General features: G+C 34.6%; 2 protein-coding genes across 4 annotated transcripts; both read right to left on the bottom strand.

Moving 5' to 3' along the window:
• Nucleotides 1-924: 924 nt before the first annotated feature.
• On the bottom strand, nucleotides 925-1980 carry LOC127797757 (zinc finger protein GIS3-like). The gene has a single exon (XM_052330895.1). The coding sequence runs from the start codon at nucleotides 1706-1708 to the stop codon at nucleotides 1040-1042; it is 669 nt and encodes a 222-aa protein (XP_052186855.1). The 5' UTR covers nucleotides 1709-1980; the 3' UTR covers nucleotides 925-1039.
• A 9257-nt stretch (nucleotides 1981-11237) lies between these two features.
• Nucleotides 11238-19199, bottom strand: LOC127797662 (chaperone protein dnaJ 15-like). 3 transcript variants are annotated; one of them, XM_052330754.1, is made up of 12 exons: nucleotides 19034-19199; nucleotides 18534-18767; nucleotides 17538-17661; nucleotides 16804-16886; nucleotides 16617-16728; nucleotides 16431-16535; nucleotides 16261-16311; nucleotides 12702-12791; nucleotides 12498-12609; nucleotides 12254-12402; nucleotides 12110-12163; nucleotides 11238-11683 (listed from the first exon to the last, which is right to left on the bottom strand). In XM_052330754.1, exons 2-12 carry the CDS (start codon nucleotides 18659-18661, stop codon nucleotides 11441-11443), a joined length of 1251 nt encoding a protein of 416 aa, XP_052186714.1. In that variant the 5' UTR covers nucleotides 18662-18767; nucleotides 19034-19199; the 3' UTR covers nucleotides 11238-11440. The 3 variants fall into 3 exon arrangements, with proteins under 3 accessions (XP_052186714.1, XP_052186713.1, XP_052186715.1); XM_052330753.1 differs by having other exon boundaries at nucleotides 18886-19188; XM_052330755.1 differs by having other exon boundaries at nucleotides 18534-18838; nucleotides 19034-19176.
• Between the last annotated feature and the right edge of the window lie 2088 nt (nucleotides 19200-21287).

The following is a 21287-nucleotide window of genomic DNA, read 5'->3' as shown; positions in this document are numbered from 1 at the left end:
AGGTCGCAAGTAACTTTAATTAGAACCCACCCATTGTCTTCCCAACAAATTCCTAACCAAAGCATTAATATATATATATATATATATATATTAACTTCACTACCACTCAAATTAATTATATAAACCCTAGCTAGATGATCCATCGGTTTGGTTGAGTGGTTTGGGCCCACAATCATCAACAGCTAGCTAGCTTGTCAAGAATGAAACGGTGGTTAATTCATTAATTAATTAATAATTTATTTATTTATTAATTAGATTGAGTAATTGTGAAGACTCTTAATATATTAATCTGGCTGGCATTGACATTCTTAAACTTGAAGAGGAAAATCCATCTTCTGGAAGCTCTTGTGTTTCTTTCACCTCTACTGGTTAACAACACGTACGCTCGATCGGTACTTCAGTTCATCGCTTCAATCAACATATTGTGAAGTCGCAAAAATTGAGAGAAATTTTAATTAAATGAGAAACATATGCATACATACATAATGACGTGATGATTTGTTCAATAATAATAATAATAATAATAATAATAATAATAATAATAATAATAATAATAATCCAGTAGGAAGTAATTAAAAAGTCCATTATTATAATTATGATTATGATAATTAAGTTTAATATTAAATTATTATAAAAAATAATAACGTTTGTAGCATTATTATTAGATTATGTCATGAATCACTCACTAGGAGACCGACGGAACGCAATCCCCATTGTCAATAAATTTTAAATTTCAAAATGTCACTGGCCTACCAATGCCTGCACCTCCTAGCTATTTGAATCTTTCTAATTACTCTCTTTACCCACCCTCCTCCTCCTGCTCGTATATTTTATTTAATAATAATAATAATAATAATAATAATAATAATAATAATAATATCTACATATAAAAGCATGTATGAAGCGGAAAGAAAAGATACCTCCTTCACAAACAAAATAAATAAATAAATAATTTTAAAATTTACAAGTTCCGATTGTGGCAGTGGCTAGCATAGCCGATCCATATGGCTGCTGGCTGCTGGCTGCTGCGAACTCATGGTCATGGTGCAGGAGGAGCTAGGCTCAGATGCAAGTCCAAGCCGAGTGCGTCGTCCAAACTGGGCCCACCACCTCCACTCGAGAATCTGCTCAGCGAAGCCCCATCGATATCAATTCCTCCCCGGGCCACGCCCTGACGTTGCGCTTCACTCCTCGTCAATGTCGAATCCCCTATGCTGCCGGCATAAGATAACGTCTCTGCATCTCTCGGGCCCGAAGCAGAGAAAACGCAGCCATGCGACAAGTGAAACTGCGGGGCGGCGCCGGAGCGTGGGAAGTAAACCCACGGTTGGGCCTGGGCTGCCGCCGGGGCGAGGAGGTGCGGCGGAGGACCGAAGGCGGAGATCATGGGGTTTTGGAGGAAGGAAGCGGCGGCGTTTCGCGAGGCTTGCATTTGGGCTCGCTTCAGTTGCTGTCTCTCTTTCTTGTGGGCGTTCTGGTGGCCGCCCAGGGCTTGGGAGTTGGCGAACTCGCGGCAGCAGTACTGGCACTCGTACTTCCGGCCCTCGGACGCCGGAAAAGAGGCGTGGTCAGGCGACCCTGATGTCGTCTTGCTGGTTGACTCTACCTCCTCATCCTCTGATGAATTGACGTCAAAGCCAAAGAGCTTTAAGGGTCCGTTTGCAGTGGCTGTGTTGTTTGGCGTAGTTTGGTATTCAAATTCTGCCATATGCTAATGTGAGAGAGAGAGAGAGAGAGAGAGAGAGAGAGAGAGCTATATTAACAGAGGTGATACATGTGTAGGTATTTATACAGGTTAAAAAGGGGTTAACGTTTGTGGACTGTAAAACAAGGAAAAGGAAGGAAAAAATGAGAGAGAGAGAGAGAGAGAGGGACCTAATTAATGGTATATATTTGGGTAAATGTATATCTCTCTATGTTTTTGCTCTCTAAGTTTAATTTGTTGCCGACTAATTAACAGTTGCAGACAACTTAACCTTATTGTTTTTTGCCGATCGATGGTTCATATATATAGCAGCTAGTTTACGTGCATTAGGTGTGTATATATAATATTAGGGCCAAGCTAGCTAGCTTGGGAAATTAACTTCATTTATTAAATTGATTGTATATTTGTGAATCATATATGGAAGCCTAAAACTTGGGGCAAAGTAAGCAATTAAGAGATGCATGGATTTGAGTAATATTAGGGGTGGTTGAACTATCAATTAAAAAAATTGATTGAGACTTGATCATGAGAGTTAATTTGTATACATCAAGTTTGAGCAATTAAACAGAACTTTGGCTTTCTTCTTCTCTTCTAGTTTGGCACATTCGCAAGAAACCATTTAATTTGCCAACCACGAACACTAGGCATTGAATAATTAAGGGATAGCTTTTTTCGTTCATAATTAATTATATATATTATATACATATATATAATACTAATTATCTGCAAATTAATTTTGATTAACGCAAGAACAACAGTATATATATAAGTCTTTATTTAATTAATTTTTGGAGAATTAAAATATTAATTAGTTTTAATCAATGAAAACAGATATGCTCTCACGTACGGCCGGTGTCGATTCGTCATTGATTTAGCTTCTAGATCTGCAGTGTCTATAACATACATACAAATTAAGAGAAGGAAGAAACAAAGCTAGGAGGGAAGCATCCAATGTCTTTAGATTGGGGTTCACCCTAGCTAGCTAGCTATACCATATATATGTGTAGGCTTAGTTTGCCTACCTTGAAGAAAAGAAAAGCCTTCTAATTAATTAAATACACAACTTAAAAGCTTCTTATTATAATTTCCCACCAAGTTAATCAAGTACACTTTCTTCTAATTAATGCCAAATATTACAAAATTTAGCCAACCTAGCTAGCTAGCGGGCGGGTACGTACGACTACAGGAAATTAATGCGAGTATATATGTATGAGGACGGAACAATATTGTGCATCCAATCCATATATAATCTCTCTCTCTCTCTCTCTCTCTCTCTCTCTCTCTCTCTATGTATGTATGTATGTATATATACACATAGCTAGCCAGGGTGAATATTTAAAATATATTATCATGAGATCCTAGAATTACGTCTGGACGATCAATTATTGAGTAGGAGGTGGTGGCGTGATTGACGTTGATATATATATATATATATCCCACACATATACATATATATATATATATTATCATCGTCAACATTTGTGTCTGTGAATGAAAAATGAAGAGTTTTAACACATAAAATGGAATCATTCAAGAATCTTCACCGCAACTCCAAACATGACCCACCACACTCACTATTCCCATTCCCATTGTCTCTCCCTTTGATTTCCATTTATAACTTCTCTCTCGCCCAAGTCAAATTTTCCCACATAAGAAAATTATTACGTGGTTCCATCATCAACCCCAAACCAAAACACATAAATTAAAAGTGATCGGATCAAGCTTCTCTATCAATATACACACACTTTTTCAACTTTAGATTCTTCCATCATTAATCATAATTAATTCCAGCGCTTGACTTGCTATATAAAATGATAAATATATTCGGAATTAATTCAATTATCGATGTTGGCAACTGGCTGGATATCCTTAACCCTATACATATTATGGGTATTTCTTTAATTTTCTTCTTTTTTTCAATTGACACACACACACATTACATGTAGAGAAAATTACGTTCGCGTAGGGTAATATACATCATTTGTCTTCTGTTTGTCATAAAATATAAAGTCGTCTCTCCGTTCAAGAAGAAACTCTTTTGACTCACCTTCAAACCCCCAAAATTAGATGCTTATATGTATTCTTCCATATTTTAAAAAAATATGAATACTTACAAGAAAAAAGTCAAATCATTCTACAAATTAATATGAACAGATCAATAATGTGAGGATGGTGTTCTTTGCCCTTATAATCGATTTTAGTAAATTTTTCCTAACTCATTGCACAACATACATTTATAGATAATTTGCTTTATCTTCTATAAAAAATTTCATATAATTTTTTTTTATTTCAGTACGTATATATATCACATTAATACTGTTCTTCTTTTACTCGTTTTCATACAATTCCATTCTCTTCCATTATTAAATCTCTCCCTAAAATAGTCAAATGTAAACGGATGAGATGGTTGCAATTAATAACCAATATATATGTATAATATATATATATATATATATATATGTAGACAGGTTGTACAAGATGGGCCCATGCATTCTAGAAATCAAGTCCCTAAATTGTCTCCTAGGAGACCTGAAATTATGGCTGCAGACATAGGATCGATGTCCATCCTCAGATTTAGAACTGGCAACACATACCAAAACCTAACCACCTTTTTACTTTATTTTGTGGATCTAATTATATTGATCTTGAATTTGTGCTTAACTCATGCTTCTTAATTAATTTATCTGCCTTGGGAGGGTTAGAAACCAAATAGCGCGGGTTGGGCCACCATCACCTACTTTGGTCTGACTCATAAAAAGAGAGAAGCGTGTTGAAGTGACCCTCCTCTCTCTCTCTCCCTCTCAAGTCTCAACTCATGTCACCTGCAGCTAGTCAGTCCTGGCTGCTCTCTCCTTAAGCTTCCAACTTAATTTGCTTATGGTTGTTGGCTTTAGGCTGAGCAAATTAATCTGCAACATGAATGTCATCTTGGCTTCACTTGACCCTCTTGATTATTTTTTTGTTCACTGGTGATTAAAGTTGGGATGTCATATACTGTGTTATATTTTAGATTATATTATTATATAAATATTATTTAAAATATTATAATTGAATATCTAAATAGTGTTTTTTTTTAAATAAAAAGGTTTAATGCATATGTGTACAGATGGGGACAAATTAAGTTGCCGGCCAAGATTAGGGTAAAAAAGCAGATCTAGCTAGGAATGATATGCATACATACAAGAGACCCTACTGGCCTAGCTAGCTATATAGATTTTATTGTTTGAATTAAGGAAGTGGAGTTTTTAAAGTGATCTTTCTCTGGTTCCCGTGCATGTTGCAGGGAAACAGGACCCACGTCCAACCAAAGTTCTTTGACAACAATTAAATTATGGAAGCAGCTGGGACATGCTAGCTATGTCTTCAAGTTTGGTACTGAATATTGAAGCTCACTTATGGCCTCTGCATCTTCCTGCTCTTTAGAATTTTATTCAAGTGGGTTGGTGGTATATAGGCTTTTTTTTTTCTTCCTTGATAAAGGTTAAGGCTGAATATCTAATTAAGTCAAATAGATTAAATATGATGTAACTAAAATCTTATTTAAAATTTGCAGAATAACACCCAAATACCGTTAGTAGATTTAACAATATGTTGTCAAAATCGTTATTAATCCCCAGATGACATCAAAATGCAACTGGTGACATGCATTTTCAAGGGCGTTGCTATGTACTGTTTGGATACTTGTATTTAAGGAATGTAGTATAATAACAAAGGGAGTAAATGTAATAATAAGAGGTGCACATAAAAATAAATAATGTAAACAATGGTTATTACTTCTGGTTCTAATTAATGGTTTCTACCATTCAATATTAAAACATTTTTAATTAAGGACCTTAATCATGCTTTCTTCCTAGCTGATTGAAGTGATGCTGGTAATTATCATCTAAAGATCGACCAAATCTCTACTAGCTAGCTAGGGCGCACCCAGTTGTGCTTATCAGGGAAAATCAACCAACGAAACGACCAAATTATGAATTCAATATATATTCAGACAACATCTACATCGATCATACATATATGAATAACTCCCTTCATTTTCTATTTTGTTTCATATTTTCTTTACTAACCGTTACCTTTGGAAGGAAAAAGGAATAACCTAAAAATATCATCATTTCATTTTCCTAAGTTCAAAATCTCTTTTTTGGCAAATCACGTATATATAATCAGAAATAGTTATATACAAAAAATTCATAAAAAATTATGCACCTTATTATATCTTTGATTCAAAAAGAAAATCTGTACATATTAAACTAACTTATAATTCTGTGCGTCGTTCTGTAATTTATCCTCTCAAGTGGACTTTCCAAAAGTATTTTGAGTGATTTCTTCTGCCCCGCAGATTTCGGCCCTACCTCTCTCTCAAAGTCATTTTCACAAGCTACACCTTGGGAATGTCTTTATTTGCAGCAAGATTTCCTATGAATACTTGTCTCATTAAGTCATTGATTCCTCAGCTATTAAACTGCTTCTTCTATTTTTAATACTTGTAGTCCATCTCGCCGTCTTTCTTTGGTTGGGTTGTAGCTTTTATCAGTTGTATGGGTCTAACCCTCCATCTTCTTGTTAATTTTGTTGGCCTAATTCGCCCATAGTTTCAATATTAATTAGTCGCCCCCTCCCCCCCCAACAAAAAAAAAAACTTATAATTACAGAAGTCTAACCATCTTATTAATTACTTTAATAATATGATATTTTGTATAAAAAAATTATAAGAATATACGTCAACTTTCCTTTTTCAAACATGCCCATTTTCTGATAATCCAAACACATAATGTGGGTAGCTTTTAATATAGAAAGAAAGGTGGAAGTAGCTTTAAGTCAAGGGAAGTGACTTCATAAAAATGTATATCAAAGGCTAAGCCTAGTTTAATTAAAGTCTAAACGAACTCCCAAACAGGCTTTCAGTTTAAGATACAGAGGATTGATGAATTGAAGTCCCGTGAATCGGAGGAAATTAAGGACTTATTAGTCAATGAATGAGACAAAGTAAAATGTGACTTTGGGTTTGATCATTATAATTAAATTAGAGACAACATAACATGTCAGGCAAAGATTTTTGTTCGACTTGGGAGAAACCTGCACCTCGTCAACCTATATAATTAATTAATTACTAATTATTTAATTTTATCATCATGCTTTAGGATTAATTTGTTTTAGTTTATGCATTGCTTTTTGACGACTTGAATTAATGGTTTGACAATTGCGTGGTGCTTAAACTTTCTAGCATCATTTATTGTCTAAGTCTTTGTACACACAATACGTGTACATAATGTTTTTGACGAATTTAAATATTATAAAAATATAATTAAGAGAATAAATAAAGACATGCGTGACACCTCATATATTTATCTAGAATTAGATAAAAATAATGATTTATATAACTGAGCCTAGTATAAGTAGGTAATTACGTATTACAAAATATTTGTTTATATGGAGATGGAGTCACGTGGCAAAATAAAATAATTTCACGGTCCATTGCCACGTGTAAACTATTGGCACCAGTAGATTCATAAACTTGTAACTAAACAGGCTTTGGAGTTTTGACTTTTTGAGGTATCTGCCGCTGCAAGCGAATCCAAGCAGCAAGAGGGAAGAATATGGGATCTAAAATAATAAAAGATTGTATTAGGTTTTGGATGTAATTAGTTGATTAATGTATATAAGTGTTTGTAATTAGTCACACAAGACAAAGATAAATTCAATTAATATATCGATAATCCTAATTAATCTAACCTAAAGTCATCATAGACAACAATAACAACAACATATTCATCATTTATCTCACTATGTGGGGTCGGGTACATGAATTCTAGACTTCTATGTATTTATGTCTTTTGTTATATCTTCATTTAGATCCATACACTTCATATCAAACTTTAATGTCTCTTCCAAAATCTTCTTGAGTCTGCCTCTATCTCTTTTTTTGACTAACTGTTGCATTTTATCAACTTTCCTCATAGGAGCGTCTCTTGGTCTCCTTTTCACATGACTAAACTATTTTAGTTTAGTTTCTCTCATCTTCTCCTTGATTGGCACTACTTTTACCTTATTAAAAATAAATTCATTTCTAATTTTATCTTTTCTTGTATGGCCGCGCATCCATCTTAAAATCCTCATCTCCGCTACACTCGTCTTTTGCTCATGATGGTATTTGACTGCCCAACATTTTGAGCCATACAACAAGACTGGTCTTATAGCTGTCTTATAGAATTTTTCTTTCAGTTTTAATGGGATTTTACCATCACATAGTACCCCCGATGTATTTCTCCATTTTAGTCAACCTGCCTTAATTCTATGTTTGACATCCTCGTGAATTTCTCCATCTTTTTGAATCATTGATCCCAAATATCGAAAATGGTCTTTTCTTTGTAAGATTTGTTCTTCCAATTTTATTATAGATCCACTCTTGTATTCTTACTAAATTTACATTCCATATATTCTCTTTTCCTTCTACTTAATTTAAATTCCTTAGATTCTAAATTGTTTCTCCACAACTCAAGTTTAGTGTTCACTCCTTTTTTTGTTTCATCCACCAACACTATATCGTCTGCAAATAGCATACACCATGGCACTTCTGTCTGAATATCTTTAGTGAGTTCATCCATTACTAGAGCAAATAAGTATGAACTTAGTGCAGAACCTTGATAGAGTCCTATTGTAGTTGTAAACAATTCAGTATCCTCTCCATATGTTCTGACCCTTGTCTCTGCACCGTGATACATGTCTTTAAGGGCTTGAATATAGGCTATTCTGACTCATTTCTTCTCTAAAACCCTCCATAATACTTCTCTAGGGACCCTATCATAGCCATTTTCTAAATCTATAAACACCATATGTAGATCCTTTTGATGATCCCGATACATTTCCATTAGGTGCCTCAGTAGGTATATAGCTTCTATTGTTAACCTACCAGACATGAAATCAAATTGATTTTTCGAGACCTTTACTTCTTTTCTGAGTCTGTATTTTATTACTCTCTCCTAGAGTTTTATGGTATGGCTCATTAACTTAATTCCTCTATAATTTTCACAGTTTTGAACATCTCATTTATTCTTGTATATAAGAACCAAAGTACTCTTCCTCCACTCATCTGGCATATTTTTTTATTTAAGGATTGCGTTAAATAATTGCGTTAGCCAGGAGATGCCCTATTCTCCCATGCATTTCTATGGTTTTATTGGTATATTATCTGGTCCCTCCGCCTTATGATTTTTTATCTTTTTCAATGCTTGCCTTATTTCATTTGAACTTATGAGTCGATAAAATGTATAGCTCATGTTCCCTTCGGAGTTACTAAGATGTCCCAACCTAACTCTTGTGTCGCCACCATCATTGAATAATTTTGTGAAATACTCATTTCATCTTTCTTTAATCGTTCCCTCATTCACTAATACATTTTGATTTTAATCATTTATGCATTTCACTTGATTTAAATCCCGTATTTTTTTTTTCTCTTGCTTTAACTAATTTATATATATCCCTTTCTCCATCTTTTGTATCAAGTCGTTTATATAGATTCTCATATGCTTTTGACCTTGCTTCACTAACAGCTCTTTTTACTACATTTTTTGCTTCTTTATAATTTTTTTGATTTTCTTCATTGTTGCATTTATATACAACCTTATAGCAAGCTTTCTTATTTTTAATTTTCAATTGTACCTCTCCATTCCACCACCAAGACTCCTTAAGGTTAGGGGCTCTACCATTTGTCTCTCCAAGGACTACCTTTGTCGTGCTTCTCAGGGCGTTAGCTATTTCTTTCCACATTTGGTTTGTCTGTCATTCTTCATTCCATTCCCTTTTACCCTTTAATTTTTCTTTAAAGATTAGTTGTTTCTCCTCTTTTAAATCCCACCACCTGATTCTTAGATTTTGTTTTATGTGATTTTTTTCTCTTCCAATTTCTTACTTGGACGTCAAGTACTAGAAGTATATGTTGAGTAGTCAAACACTCTCCCGGTATCACCTTACAGTCCCTACAACATAACCGATCCTCTTGTCTCATGAGGAAGTAATCTATTTGGGTGCTTGATGTGATATTTTTATATGTGATTAAGTGTTCATCCCATTTTTTTAACCTAGTATTAGTTATGATGAGCCCATATGCCATAACAAAATCTAGAATAGACTTACTCTCATTATTAATTTCCCTGAATCCATACCCTCCATGTACCTCTCTATAGCCGTTTTCGTCTCTACCTACGTGCCCATTTAAATCAGCTCATATAATCACTTTCTCTTCTCTTAGTATCATTTGTATAAGTCCCTCTAGGTCCTCCCAGAATTTTGTTTTTATCTCATCACCTAACCCTGTTTGTGGTGCATATGTACTAAAGATATTCATAGTCATTCTTTCTAGGCTAACATTCACCATAATAATCCTATCCCCTATTCTCTTTATATCCACTACCTCATCTACTAAGCTTTTATCCATAATAATCCCCACTTTATTTTTCGCTCAATCATTTTTTATGTACCATATTTTATATCCAGTTTCTGATAAAGTTTTTATTTTTTTCCCTACCCATCTTGTCTCTTGAAGGCACATAATATTAATTTTTCTTCTAATCATCACATCTATCACTTTCATAGCTTTACTTGTTAATGTTTTTATGTTCCATGACCTAATCCTTAATCTATGATTTTATTTTTGGCCTTAACTTTGAATTTGATTTTGTTTTTGGCCTTGACTTTGAATTTGATTTTATTTTTTATTTTGATTTTGATTTTGGACTAACTTCTTTACCCACATCCGTCTAAGCAAATGCAAGGACCCTTACTCATTTGTCACTACATCCGGGCGTCAATGCAGCGACCCTAGCTCACTTGACACTACAAGTGGGCAATGTAGCGCGTCGCTATGAAGCGTTACGCCTACACTCAAACGATTTTTCATAATTTGTCTAGAGTTCATGTTTTGGATCCGACTAAGTTTTACATTGGCTGTCGGTTACCTAACACAACCCTCCTCCTTTATCCGGATTTGGGACCTGCAGTGGATAGCATCCCCAAGCGGAGTTAACCTAATGTCATCATATTTGAACTAATATGAATCATATCTAATCTAAATTATATCTTTAGCAACAATTACACAATTACTTTTATATTATGGTTACCCACAAATGACTTTGGTTGGAACGAAGGTCAAGGCATGGTTATTTGGAATTGAAGAAAATGATTTAAGGAAGTTGCTCTTAGGTCATTTTCATATTCTTTTTAAGTCCAATGATTTAATTTACGCCTAAGATGGTGGTGTTTTCAAATTTCTAATATGTAAGCATGACCGCAAGTTATGTCACATATTCTCTTTATGATGCAGTCATTAGATTATGAGTTTGAGTCACCATAAATAAATGTTATTATTATTTGAATAATAATCCCATTTTATATAGTTTACCCACAAATTTAAATATAAAAAATTACCGATACCGTTCAGAATAGACCCAAAAAAGATATATATTATGGACAACCAAAGTGCACTAAGAATGGAGCACAACTTGGCATTCAATATCTTGCTACACCTTTTCACATATGAAAGAAAAAAACAAAGACATACTTCGTATTTATGTAGTAGATACACCATTTATATATATCATTTGGAATGTGTGCACACAGAAAAAACAACAATAATGGGATGGGAGGTAAAGTAACACAATCCAGTGGCTCAAATGTTCATATAACTGAAACCCCCAAAACTCTCAAAAAACAATTCAAGACCATCTAAGAAAGTCCCTATCAGCCAACCTTATTTTCCCATCCTCTCAGGTTAAGATTGAACCATTTCCTCTTGGATGATCGATCCATTGCATCTGCGCTTCCATCTTCCTCTGGGCTCTCGGCCGCCTTGAAATCTTCGCCGGTGACTCTGTTCCTACCCTCATTACCAGAAGGAGTGCCACTTCCGCGACCATTGATGACTGACCGGGACATCGTGAATGAGGAGTGAATGGTGTCTCGCTGCTTCAGCAGCTCGTCAACCTGTTCCCTCCAGAAGTACGATAAATAAACGAATGAGGTTCCAGAAACAAGACTAGGCCTGCCGTAAGATGACTCAAGAAAAATGAGATTGTTATCTTTGTTCTCTTTGTTTGCAAATAGAGTCAGTCAGTGTGTAACTGAAACAAACTGAACTTATGACGAACTTATACATGTTGTATAAGCTTGAAATTAGAGATGTAACATTTGAAAGCTCGGTCTGAGCACAGGTTTCACAGCAGAGTACGAGAAACCCAAACATTAAACTCCGGATTCAGTTAAAAAAAACAAAAGGAAGGAAAGAACTAAAAGATAGCACATTTAGAATGAAAATATGGCTACGGTGAGTAATGGGTTTGCAAAATGAGCGCTAAGCAGTTGAGCCAGAAAAATTCCATTAGAACTATGAGGGAAGTAGACAAAGCTTACAGACTGCTTTTCCTGGCTGTATCTGTTGGTTACTTCCTCAAATTGTGCCAATACCTGCAAGATGTATCACAAACAAAAGTTAAAAACCATGCATGAATCGCCAAAAACCGAGGAAGAGCATCTCTAGAAATCAGGCTCCAGTACCTTTCTGTATTCCACCTCAAACAGCCGCAGCTCAGCTCTCTTCCTTAAAATCTGAAACTCTATCTCCTTAAGCTTATGTGTTGTATCCTCAAATGACTTTGCACAGAGAGCCTCAATTGTATATGTAGCTGTCTTGAAGAAGTTATCACCTGTACAGATCAAGGTAGGACTTCATTAAACTAGTGGCACCAGAGGCCAAGAAGAGGAAGACGCAAATAATTGGCTGATTCAGAGCTATTCAGACCATAGACAGCAAATATGTGAGTTCCGGCTTTTAGTTCTGAGACTTCACAGGGTTGAATGCATTCCAACCTTTTGAACAAAGCAGCTGCTTCGGGGTCCTTAGCCATTGCTAACTGCATAGCCACAGTTACAAGTGAATCTGATATACACTGTAAGAGGAAAACCTTCAAGAGAAAAATGGAAACTGATGGTCGAAGTAATGTACCGCATTCTCAGTTGAATCCACTCTATACACTTGAAAATGTAAGAAATACATTCCCGCAGAGGTCACTTTGCCAGTCTTCTCACTATCTTCCTGCATGCAGATGTGATATATTGTGCTCACAAGTTCAGCCACAACATAATTGCAAAGATAATTAATTGCAATATATTTTGATATAGTGTTAATGAAGGCAACCATAAGAAACAAAACAATATTACAGGCCATGGATGAAACAAGTTCATAGTTGGGGACATCATTAGCTCACAGATCTAACAATCAACCAAGAAAGAAAATAAATAGACAATCTCATACAAGGATTCTCTAAAAGAATTCAGAACAATCATCCAAAGACAAAAATCTAGAACAAGCATGGTAAGGATATAAGTTGGGTAAATGACCAAAACAATACCAAATTAATTATAGAATGTTTTTTAGATCTATTCTTGATGCAGTCACTCATCAAGACTGGGCCCAAGGCCGACCCGACCACGCCGGAACAGTAGTGCCAGAACAATATTTTAATACTTCATAAGTTTTAGAATTCTACTTCATGTTTTATTAGAATTTATTTCTATTAGGATTCTAATTGAATTTTATTTACAAGTATTAGATAGATTTGGATTAGCCAAACACTATAAATATGCCTAAAACCTAGAGTTTGTAATCAAGTTTTTCTCAATACAAATTTCAGCAACTTATTTGGATTTTCTTAGCAAAACAGTCTTGTTTTTGCGTCTTTTTGAAAGCCAATCTTCGACCATTGAAGTTTGTTCTTTCAAGCATTTATTTTGGTGTGTTTTTTTCACACTCACTATATGTCGCGTCAGGTGGTATCAGAGCGGTTCATCAACCAATCAGATGACCAATCTTGACCAACCTTGTGACAGTGATCGGGGGTTGCCCGCAGTTTGGAGAGCAATCGAAAAACAATGGGAAATAACTTGTACAATGCAGCACCAATTGAAGCGAATCCGCAACCAATTGGGCATTTTACAACGAGTTAATGATAACTGGAACCGGACTAATGGCATGAATCAAGCCGGCTACTTTAAATCGGGAAGACCAGTCATTAATCTTGTCCTCGTTAATCCTAGAAGACCGATGAGGATGATCTTGGTCGTATGATAGGCAACCCTAATGGTAGAGGGGTTAGAAAGAATGAGCAGCAACACAACCATTGGGGAAATGACGAGTATAAACTAAAGAATGGCTTTTTCGGTGAGTTTGGAGTTTGATCTTGAACATTATGTTGTCCCAACAACCTCAACGTTTGCAAACTCAGGTTTGGTTTATGCTACTAACATGACAGAAACTCCAAGATTGTTAACTCATACTGGGGTATTTTCCAGTCTTGAGGGCTCAGGCATTGCTTCGCAATCCAAGGATGGTGGTGTTTCTTTTGATCGGCTTACAACTGTAAAGGAGATGGAGGCCATTGTAGCAAATCCTTTTATAGTTTATTCAGACTCTGGCATGGTTGAATCGAAGGCAATAGGAACATATCCACCTTTGCGATTGCAAAAGCAAGATGGTTACAGGGGTCTCTTTGTAGATAAGGGTGTTGGATCTCCCAGGCTAGTTAACTCGAGTAGTGGAACTGCTTTCGGTATTAATCTGAAATTAAATTCTGAAACTAAGAATGTTGTAGCAGCTGTTGCTATAGTTGATCAAGTGCTTGGACCAAAGAAGGATTCAAGCATCAATATTTTAAGTGATGGAGAGATTGTTGGTAGTCCTGGAATAAGGCTCTATTCGAAATAGTTGCAAAAGAATGCTTCTCCAGGTAAGAAAAATCTACGGATAAATTCGAAAGTTGTTGAGGAGTCAAAATCAAGAAAACTAATGAGAGGAGAATGACTTGTGATAAGATCTACTAGATTAGAGAGGGGCTCAAGATAGAATGTTCAATGTCCTTAATCTAACAATAATAATACAGTGGAGGCAAAGGGCAACAAACATGGTGATGGTTAGACCTATGCCAACGAAGATAGGGCTAAGAGGGGGAGGAATGTCTTTGCTCATGTTCCCTTAGAAGAAAAGTTTAAGCGGTTCAGGAAGATGTCAAGCAAAAATTGCACAAATAAGAAGTACAAGGCGACAGCTGACAAGCATAGAAAGTACAAGGTATTTGAGGTTGGAGATGAAGTCATGATATTCTTGAAGAAAGAATGAAATCTAGCAAGAAAGCAGAACAAGCTCAAGCCAAAGAAGTACGGTCCTTACAAGATTACAAAGAAGATCAATGATAATGCTTATGTTGTGGATTTGCCTAATCATATGGGTATTTTCAAAACATTCAATGTTGCTGATCTTTCTTTGTATTTGTCGGATGTTGAGTTGTCATACTTGGATCAAAATTCGAGATCAAATTTTTTCTCAAGTGGAGGTGAATGATGCGGTCACTGATCAAGACCCGGTCCAACGCCGACCCGGCCCAAGGCCAACCCGACCACGCCAGAGCAGTATTGTTAGAACAATATTTTAATACTTCATACGTTTTAGGATTCTACTTGATTTAGGATTGTACTTCATGTTTTATTAGAATTTATCACTATTAGGATTCTAATTGAATTTTACTTAGGATTTATTTCTATTAGTATTCTAGTTGAATTTTATTTATAAGTATTAGATGGATTTAGATTAGCCAAAATCTATAAATATGATTCGAATCTAGAGTTTGTAATCAAGTTTTTTTCAATACAAATTTCAGCAACCTATTAGGGTTTTCTTAGCAAAACAGTCTTGTTTTTGCGTCTTCTTGAAAGCCAAGCTTTAGTCATTGAAGTTTGTTCTTTCAAGGGTTTATTTTGATGTGTTTTTTTCACATACGTGCTACACGCTGCGTCAATTCTGAATGGCAGATTTCATCAATTCACAAACTTAAAAATCTGCACAATTATGTTCTGAACTTTAAATTCAGTTTACATATTCACTCAACTTTGATCTTCTAACTTAAATCTTATCAATTCAAGATGAAGGCAGGCAAACACTTATGATAATAGTGTGTGATGTCAGAGTCAGACGTGTGACAGAAGAGTTCCTAGAGCAATAAGACTTAAACAACTCAAATCTGACGTAGAGCTGGATCTAGACCTTAAGATGAAGTGCCTAATATTAAGGAAGAGATTGCATGTGTTATTGCCTGCTTGCTTGTTCCCTGCTACTCTCCTAGGCTTTCTAACATGCCTAACATGTATTCCAACTCGTTCAATGAGAGTGTGTATCCAGTACATGTTCAATATGGATATTCATGTGCTTCAGAATTTTCATACTTCATAATATCCCCTGAAGGGGCAGGTGATGTCCTGTTCCAACATGACAGGGTGCCTCTTACCATTACAAAATAGGCAATTACAAAATGAATAGGACTTTCAACATTTTCTTTTTTCAACATTAGTCAGAATATAGCAGAAAAACCATATATTAGCAAAACAATAGAAACCAGCACATTTTTTGTTCATTTCCTTTTCGTATTAAATAAGAGTCATATTTGTGGTTAGGCAAAACAGAACAATCTGTAGTATACAGGAAAGGAAAGGGAGAGAGTTAGCATGTACCACACCTGCAAAGCCAAACCATATCCACCATGGGCATCTTGCTCGAAATAAAGTAGCTGCAATAACATAAAGTTGAAATTTTTCAAATACTGCATGTAACAGTTTCAGAAAGTGTTAACATACAATAAAATGCACTCAAGCGAGTTAGTGCAGATGTTATTATATAACAATTTACCTTAAATTTGCTTTGTGTAGCTGAGGTAACTCTAATTACAATCCCTGCCTCAGCTTGTTCCTCATTGATAGTAACACCAAAGAAGTGGGCACATTGCTTTTCTACCTGAAGGGAAAATTAATAATGGTGAAGGAGAGTATTACTGAGTTCACTGTGGATTATCCAGATAAGAAACCAAGCAATCACCCTTCCACTAACTGATGATCCAACTGGGAGAGGTGCAACTGTGACAGTTCCATCCAAAGCTTCTTCAAGAACATTAGCGGAGATAGTAGTCTTGAGAGGGACACCTAGCTTGCTACAAACAAGATGGAAGAGTAACTAGTACAAACCACAGTAACAAAAGATGCTTATATTTCAACAAAAAGAATACCTGAACAGTGCTGCAAACATTGTGTTAACCTTTCCAAGGTTAGAAAGATCAATTTCCATATCAATGTCATCCTCATCAAGAGCCTGTTCATTTAATTTTATAATCAAAGGGGAAAGCAATGGAAGGAATAAAACTTCAAACAAATTAGTCAAAATCACACCATTTGCATTTAATCATATAATTTACCATCATCCTAGCTTCTTTAATTAGCACTGAAATCACAGGTATTGAACATTCTTCAGACCCATATGATGTGAATAAATAAGGGAATGGGTGTTGCCTACAGGGCCAAAATGCATGTATACATGCCAGATTTATCAACGTCTCATATTGAAAGAATTAAAAGCCAGATATAGTGGTCAGCTGAATCTGGTGAATTGAGAAGCAAATGAGTAAATATATATTTATCCTCAAGCCATCAAGAGACCGCCAAGCTAGTTCCAGATAACAAGGGAGTCAATAGAGAAAGAGAATGGAATGCCCATTTTCCAGCCATTAACAGTTAATGACAAAAAATGCCGGTAGGCTCACTTCTAAATGAAAACAGAGGAGAAAATTAAATGTAGCGGGCAACAAAATGCTCAAGGCATAATAACTTCTAATATGTAGCAAATGGGAAAATTTTGTGGAACTGGAACCACCTGAACCCCAACTTGAAGAAGCTTAAGGATGAAAAATAGCAATAAACTTCCATAAAATATAAAGCGTAGCAAATAGACAAGGTATAGAGGCACCTCAAACCCAGCAGTATCATACTGGCTTCTTTTCTCTGGATCAGATAAAATGCTATAAGAATATGCGACCTCCTTGAAAAGTTCTGGAGCTTCGGGATTACTAGCATTTTTGTCCGGATGGTACCTGCCCATTGCCGAGATCACAGATTCACAATCCTAGAAAGCTTTGAAAGCTACAACAATTGTGTCATTTGTTATGCTATCAGTTTTAAGGACAGAATAGTGCAGCTACATGAATAGAACTTTGCCTATCCCACCTATATTATGATTTGTTCATGAACAATGTTTTTAAACTGTCATTGAGACCAAAATTTAACTTCACCAGTGCACTGATTGCTGCACAGGACACATAAAGAGTGAATATCTTAAACCCATATTGCAGCCCCCATAAATCATCATTTCTTTATATCCACACTTCAAATGCACTTCACAATCACAAAGATCAAGAACCACGTCCCAAAAAATTCCTTTATAAAAAATAGAAAATCATGTCCAATTGAGAAATTTTTTTAAATAGACATCCAAAAAATCTGTTCTTCAAATTTACGATGCGTACTGGAAAATATCTTTGGTTTGTTTTTTTACTGCTTTCTTTAACAAAAAAGTGGCATCCCTTGTTTTTCGAATGAAAATGAAATTTTCACCCTGATCAAAATCAAAACTAATTATATTTGTATTAATATTAACATGGAAATAGAATTCTTCCTCCCCAAGTGATAAAATGATTGATTACAAAAATCAAAACTAATTGATATGTCTTCTCTAGTAAAAATAAATTCAAAAATTGCCTAATAATTATAATAATAAAAATAATAACATAATATATATTGTCATATTAACAATATTAACATCAGTTTTATAGATAAGAATAATATTAATAGCAAAATAATATATTAAAATGGGTTCAAAGAACAACTTCCAAGAACAAATTAAAGAGGGTTCTCCTCATCCAGATCATACCCAGGAAAAGGAAAACAGAAAGAAAATTGAACTCACTTAAGCGCAAGCCTCCTGTAAACAGATTTAATCTCCTGATCTGTTGAATCCCTAGGAATGCACAAAACCTCGTACGGGTCTCGACGAGGCGCCGGCGCGGAGCCCACTTCCGGCTTGGAACCCTCCATTTCCTCCTCCTTTTCTATCTGCTTCCAAAATTCAATCCGCTTTTCCTCTAAATTATGTGGACTTTATCACAGTTTTTCACTCGCCACCATGAACAACCCGCCAAGTCTGCAAGTTTATCGAAATCTTCTCATCGGCAGGCAAATCCAAATTCAAAGAGAGTGAAGAGATAAGGGAATCTATAAAAAATACAAAGAAATGAAGCTAAGCAACCATCAAGACGGACCATAGACGGTTGACCAAAGCGTTTGCGAAATTTATCTAACATTACACGACAGTGACTCAGTGAGGCTGCTACTTGTGTAATATAGTAACATATTTTGCTGCAGACTGAGTTAATTATGAGTGATTGGAACAGGAAAGAGTGAGCAAACCAATCAGGAAAAGCTTTCGCGTTTTTTTTCCTCTCTCGAGTCCCTTCCCTTCCCGTCCTTCCCTTCCCTTCCCTCGCTCGCGCAAGGGACACACGGTCGGCCAATTGTTTCTCTAATAATTCCAATCCAACTGTTTCTTTTCCCTCATCTCCTCTTTCAGTCCTTCGGTGTGTCGCACGTTCTCCTTTCCACTTTATATTTTTTTTTTCCAAAACATGCCAAAAGCTTATCCTAAATTATCTTCAATCTTCATCTTGTGAACGTCAATGCTCACCACTTTATCATCATTATGAAAAATTAATTTGAACATACATAATTTTATTTTATTTATATTTTTGTATTTAAATTGTTAATTATAGTATATTTAGTTAATTCCTAATTCTAGAATTAATTTTAAAATTTATAGATATATACATTGAAAAATATAAAAATTTGTGTATACATATATTTTTTAATATTTTTTTTTTATTTTAACAACGTTGTTATATTAAAGATATTTTAAGAAGTAAGAGCAAATGAAAATTTAATTTTAAATTCATTCTAAATATAAATTTATAAAATTTAATTAGATTCTACATTTTAAATTGTGTCATTCCAAACACAATCATTCATCTACAAATGAACTTCATAAATATGATAAAAACAAATTTTGTTAGAAAGAGACGCGAAAAGGATGGAAGGAAAGATCGTTTTCTTCTCCCTTCTTTTCTTTTTTTTTTTGTTTTCTCTCTTATAGTTCTTTTCATTATCTTTCTTTTTTTCATTAATTTGGTTTTTTCCTTTTGTTTTGTTCACATGAGGAATCTTTTTGCTTTAATTTTAATAAAACCCAAATAAAGTCTTAAAAAGGTGTTTGGTTTAGTTAAAAATTTGAGTTTACAAATCACCCTGTAAATTTCCCAAAGGACTGTGAGGTTGGTTAAAGAGAGACGGATTTAAACACGAGCTGTTCACAATTAAAATTAGTTTTTTATATTAATTTTTATTAATAAATTAGTTTAAAAAATTTACACCCAATCCCAAAATATGTGATGTATAGTTTTACATCTCAAAAAAAAAATTTAACCTTCCCTTACATAAATTTTTAGATTCGTCCCATTGGTTAAAAATTTAAAATACCAATTTCTCTTAATTTTCACAATTATGTAATATTTTTTTTTATTTATAGTTAGGGTGCGTTTGATAGGAATGAAAAATGAAGGTGGAATTCATTTTCTATTCAATAGTTTTTTTTTTTTTTTTATGAAATTCGAATTCTACTTTAGTTCAAAAAGTAAAGATTTTTTTTAAAATTAAAGAATTAGAAATCCTGAGAGGTGGGGTGAGAATTAGAATTCCATAAAATTATTAGAATTCAACCCCACTTTTCATCCCCCAATCAAATACACCTTAGTTCAACATTATTAAATTTAAGAAAAAGACCAAACTACCCTCAATTTGCACTCTCGGTTGATGGTCTTCTCCAACAAGGGCCATTGTGCGACATGGATGGTGGAGTAGGTCAATCACCTCACTTTTTCCTTTTCTTATTTCCTTCTCTCTTTCTTTATCCTTAATTTTTTCCTTAGTTTCTAGCTGGGTATTGAATATTAATAGTGAACTAGTCAAGTACCCCATCAAATGGCAATAGGGTTTCAACCCATCGGTTTGTCATTAATGATGATTAAAATCCTATTGTGATTAGATGGGGATTTAGGCGGTTGATTGAAAATGGGCTTTAGTCCTTCCCAAACGACAAAAAAATAGCAAGAGAAAAAAGACAAAAAAAGAAAAAAAAAAGAGTCGAGGAAATGAAAAAGAATGAGACTAAAAGGGCAAGAACCTTTCCAGCGGCAACGATGATAACAAAGAAATAGGATGGTTTAGGCATCAATGAAAAGAATGGGATATGAGAAAGAAAATATGAACAAAAGAAAAGAGTTTAAACATAGAGGTAAAATGATTAATTTTAATAATTATTTAACGGTGACAGATATCTATATTATCTTTGAAAATATAAGAATAATCAGTACTGTATTTTAACGAAGCTTTAGGAATAATTTTGAAATTTTATCATTAAAATTTTGTTTAAATGAAACTTAAAAGGTTTTGTTGTCGAATGACGAAAAGCTTATAAGATTGAGTAGCTTATAAGTTCATTTAACAATTTACTTTTTAGTAACTCGATTTCTTATAAGTTATAATAAAGTACTTCAAAATAAAATCTTATTACAATTTTTTTTTTTACAACTTATTATGAAATAAGCTCTTAAAA

The sequence above is a fragment of the Diospyros lotus genome, chromosome 3 (assembly GCF_014633365.1).
Source record: "Diospyros lotus cultivar Yz01 chromosome 3, ASM1463336v1, whole genome shotgun sequence".
Classification (NCBI taxonomy): Eukaryota; Viridiplantae; Streptophyta; class Magnoliopsida; order Ericales; family Ebenaceae; genus Diospyros; species Diospyros lotus.
Note: the sequence above shows the minus strand (reverse complement) of the source record. Positions and strands in the feature narration are given on the sequence as shown.

Excerpts from the sequence above, each read along its gene's own strand:
- LOC127797757 (XM_052330895.1), bottom strand. The coding sequence starts at position 1,708 with ATGGCAGAATTTGAATACCAAACTACGCCAAACAACACAGCCACTGCA.
- LOC127797662 (XM_052330754.1), bottom strand. The coding sequence starts at position 18,661 with ATGGAGGGTTCCAAGCCGGAAGTGGGCTCCGCGCCGGCGCCTCGTCGA. Across the intron at positions 16,312-16,430 it reads CTACACAAAGCAAATTTAAG|CTACTTTATTTCGAGCAAGA; the intron begins GTAAATTGTTAT and ends ATGTTATTGCAG. Across the intron at positions 12,792-16,260 it reads GATATGGTTTGGCTTTGCAG|GAAGATAGTGAGAAGACTGG; the intron begins GTGTGGTACATG and ends ATCTGCATGCAG.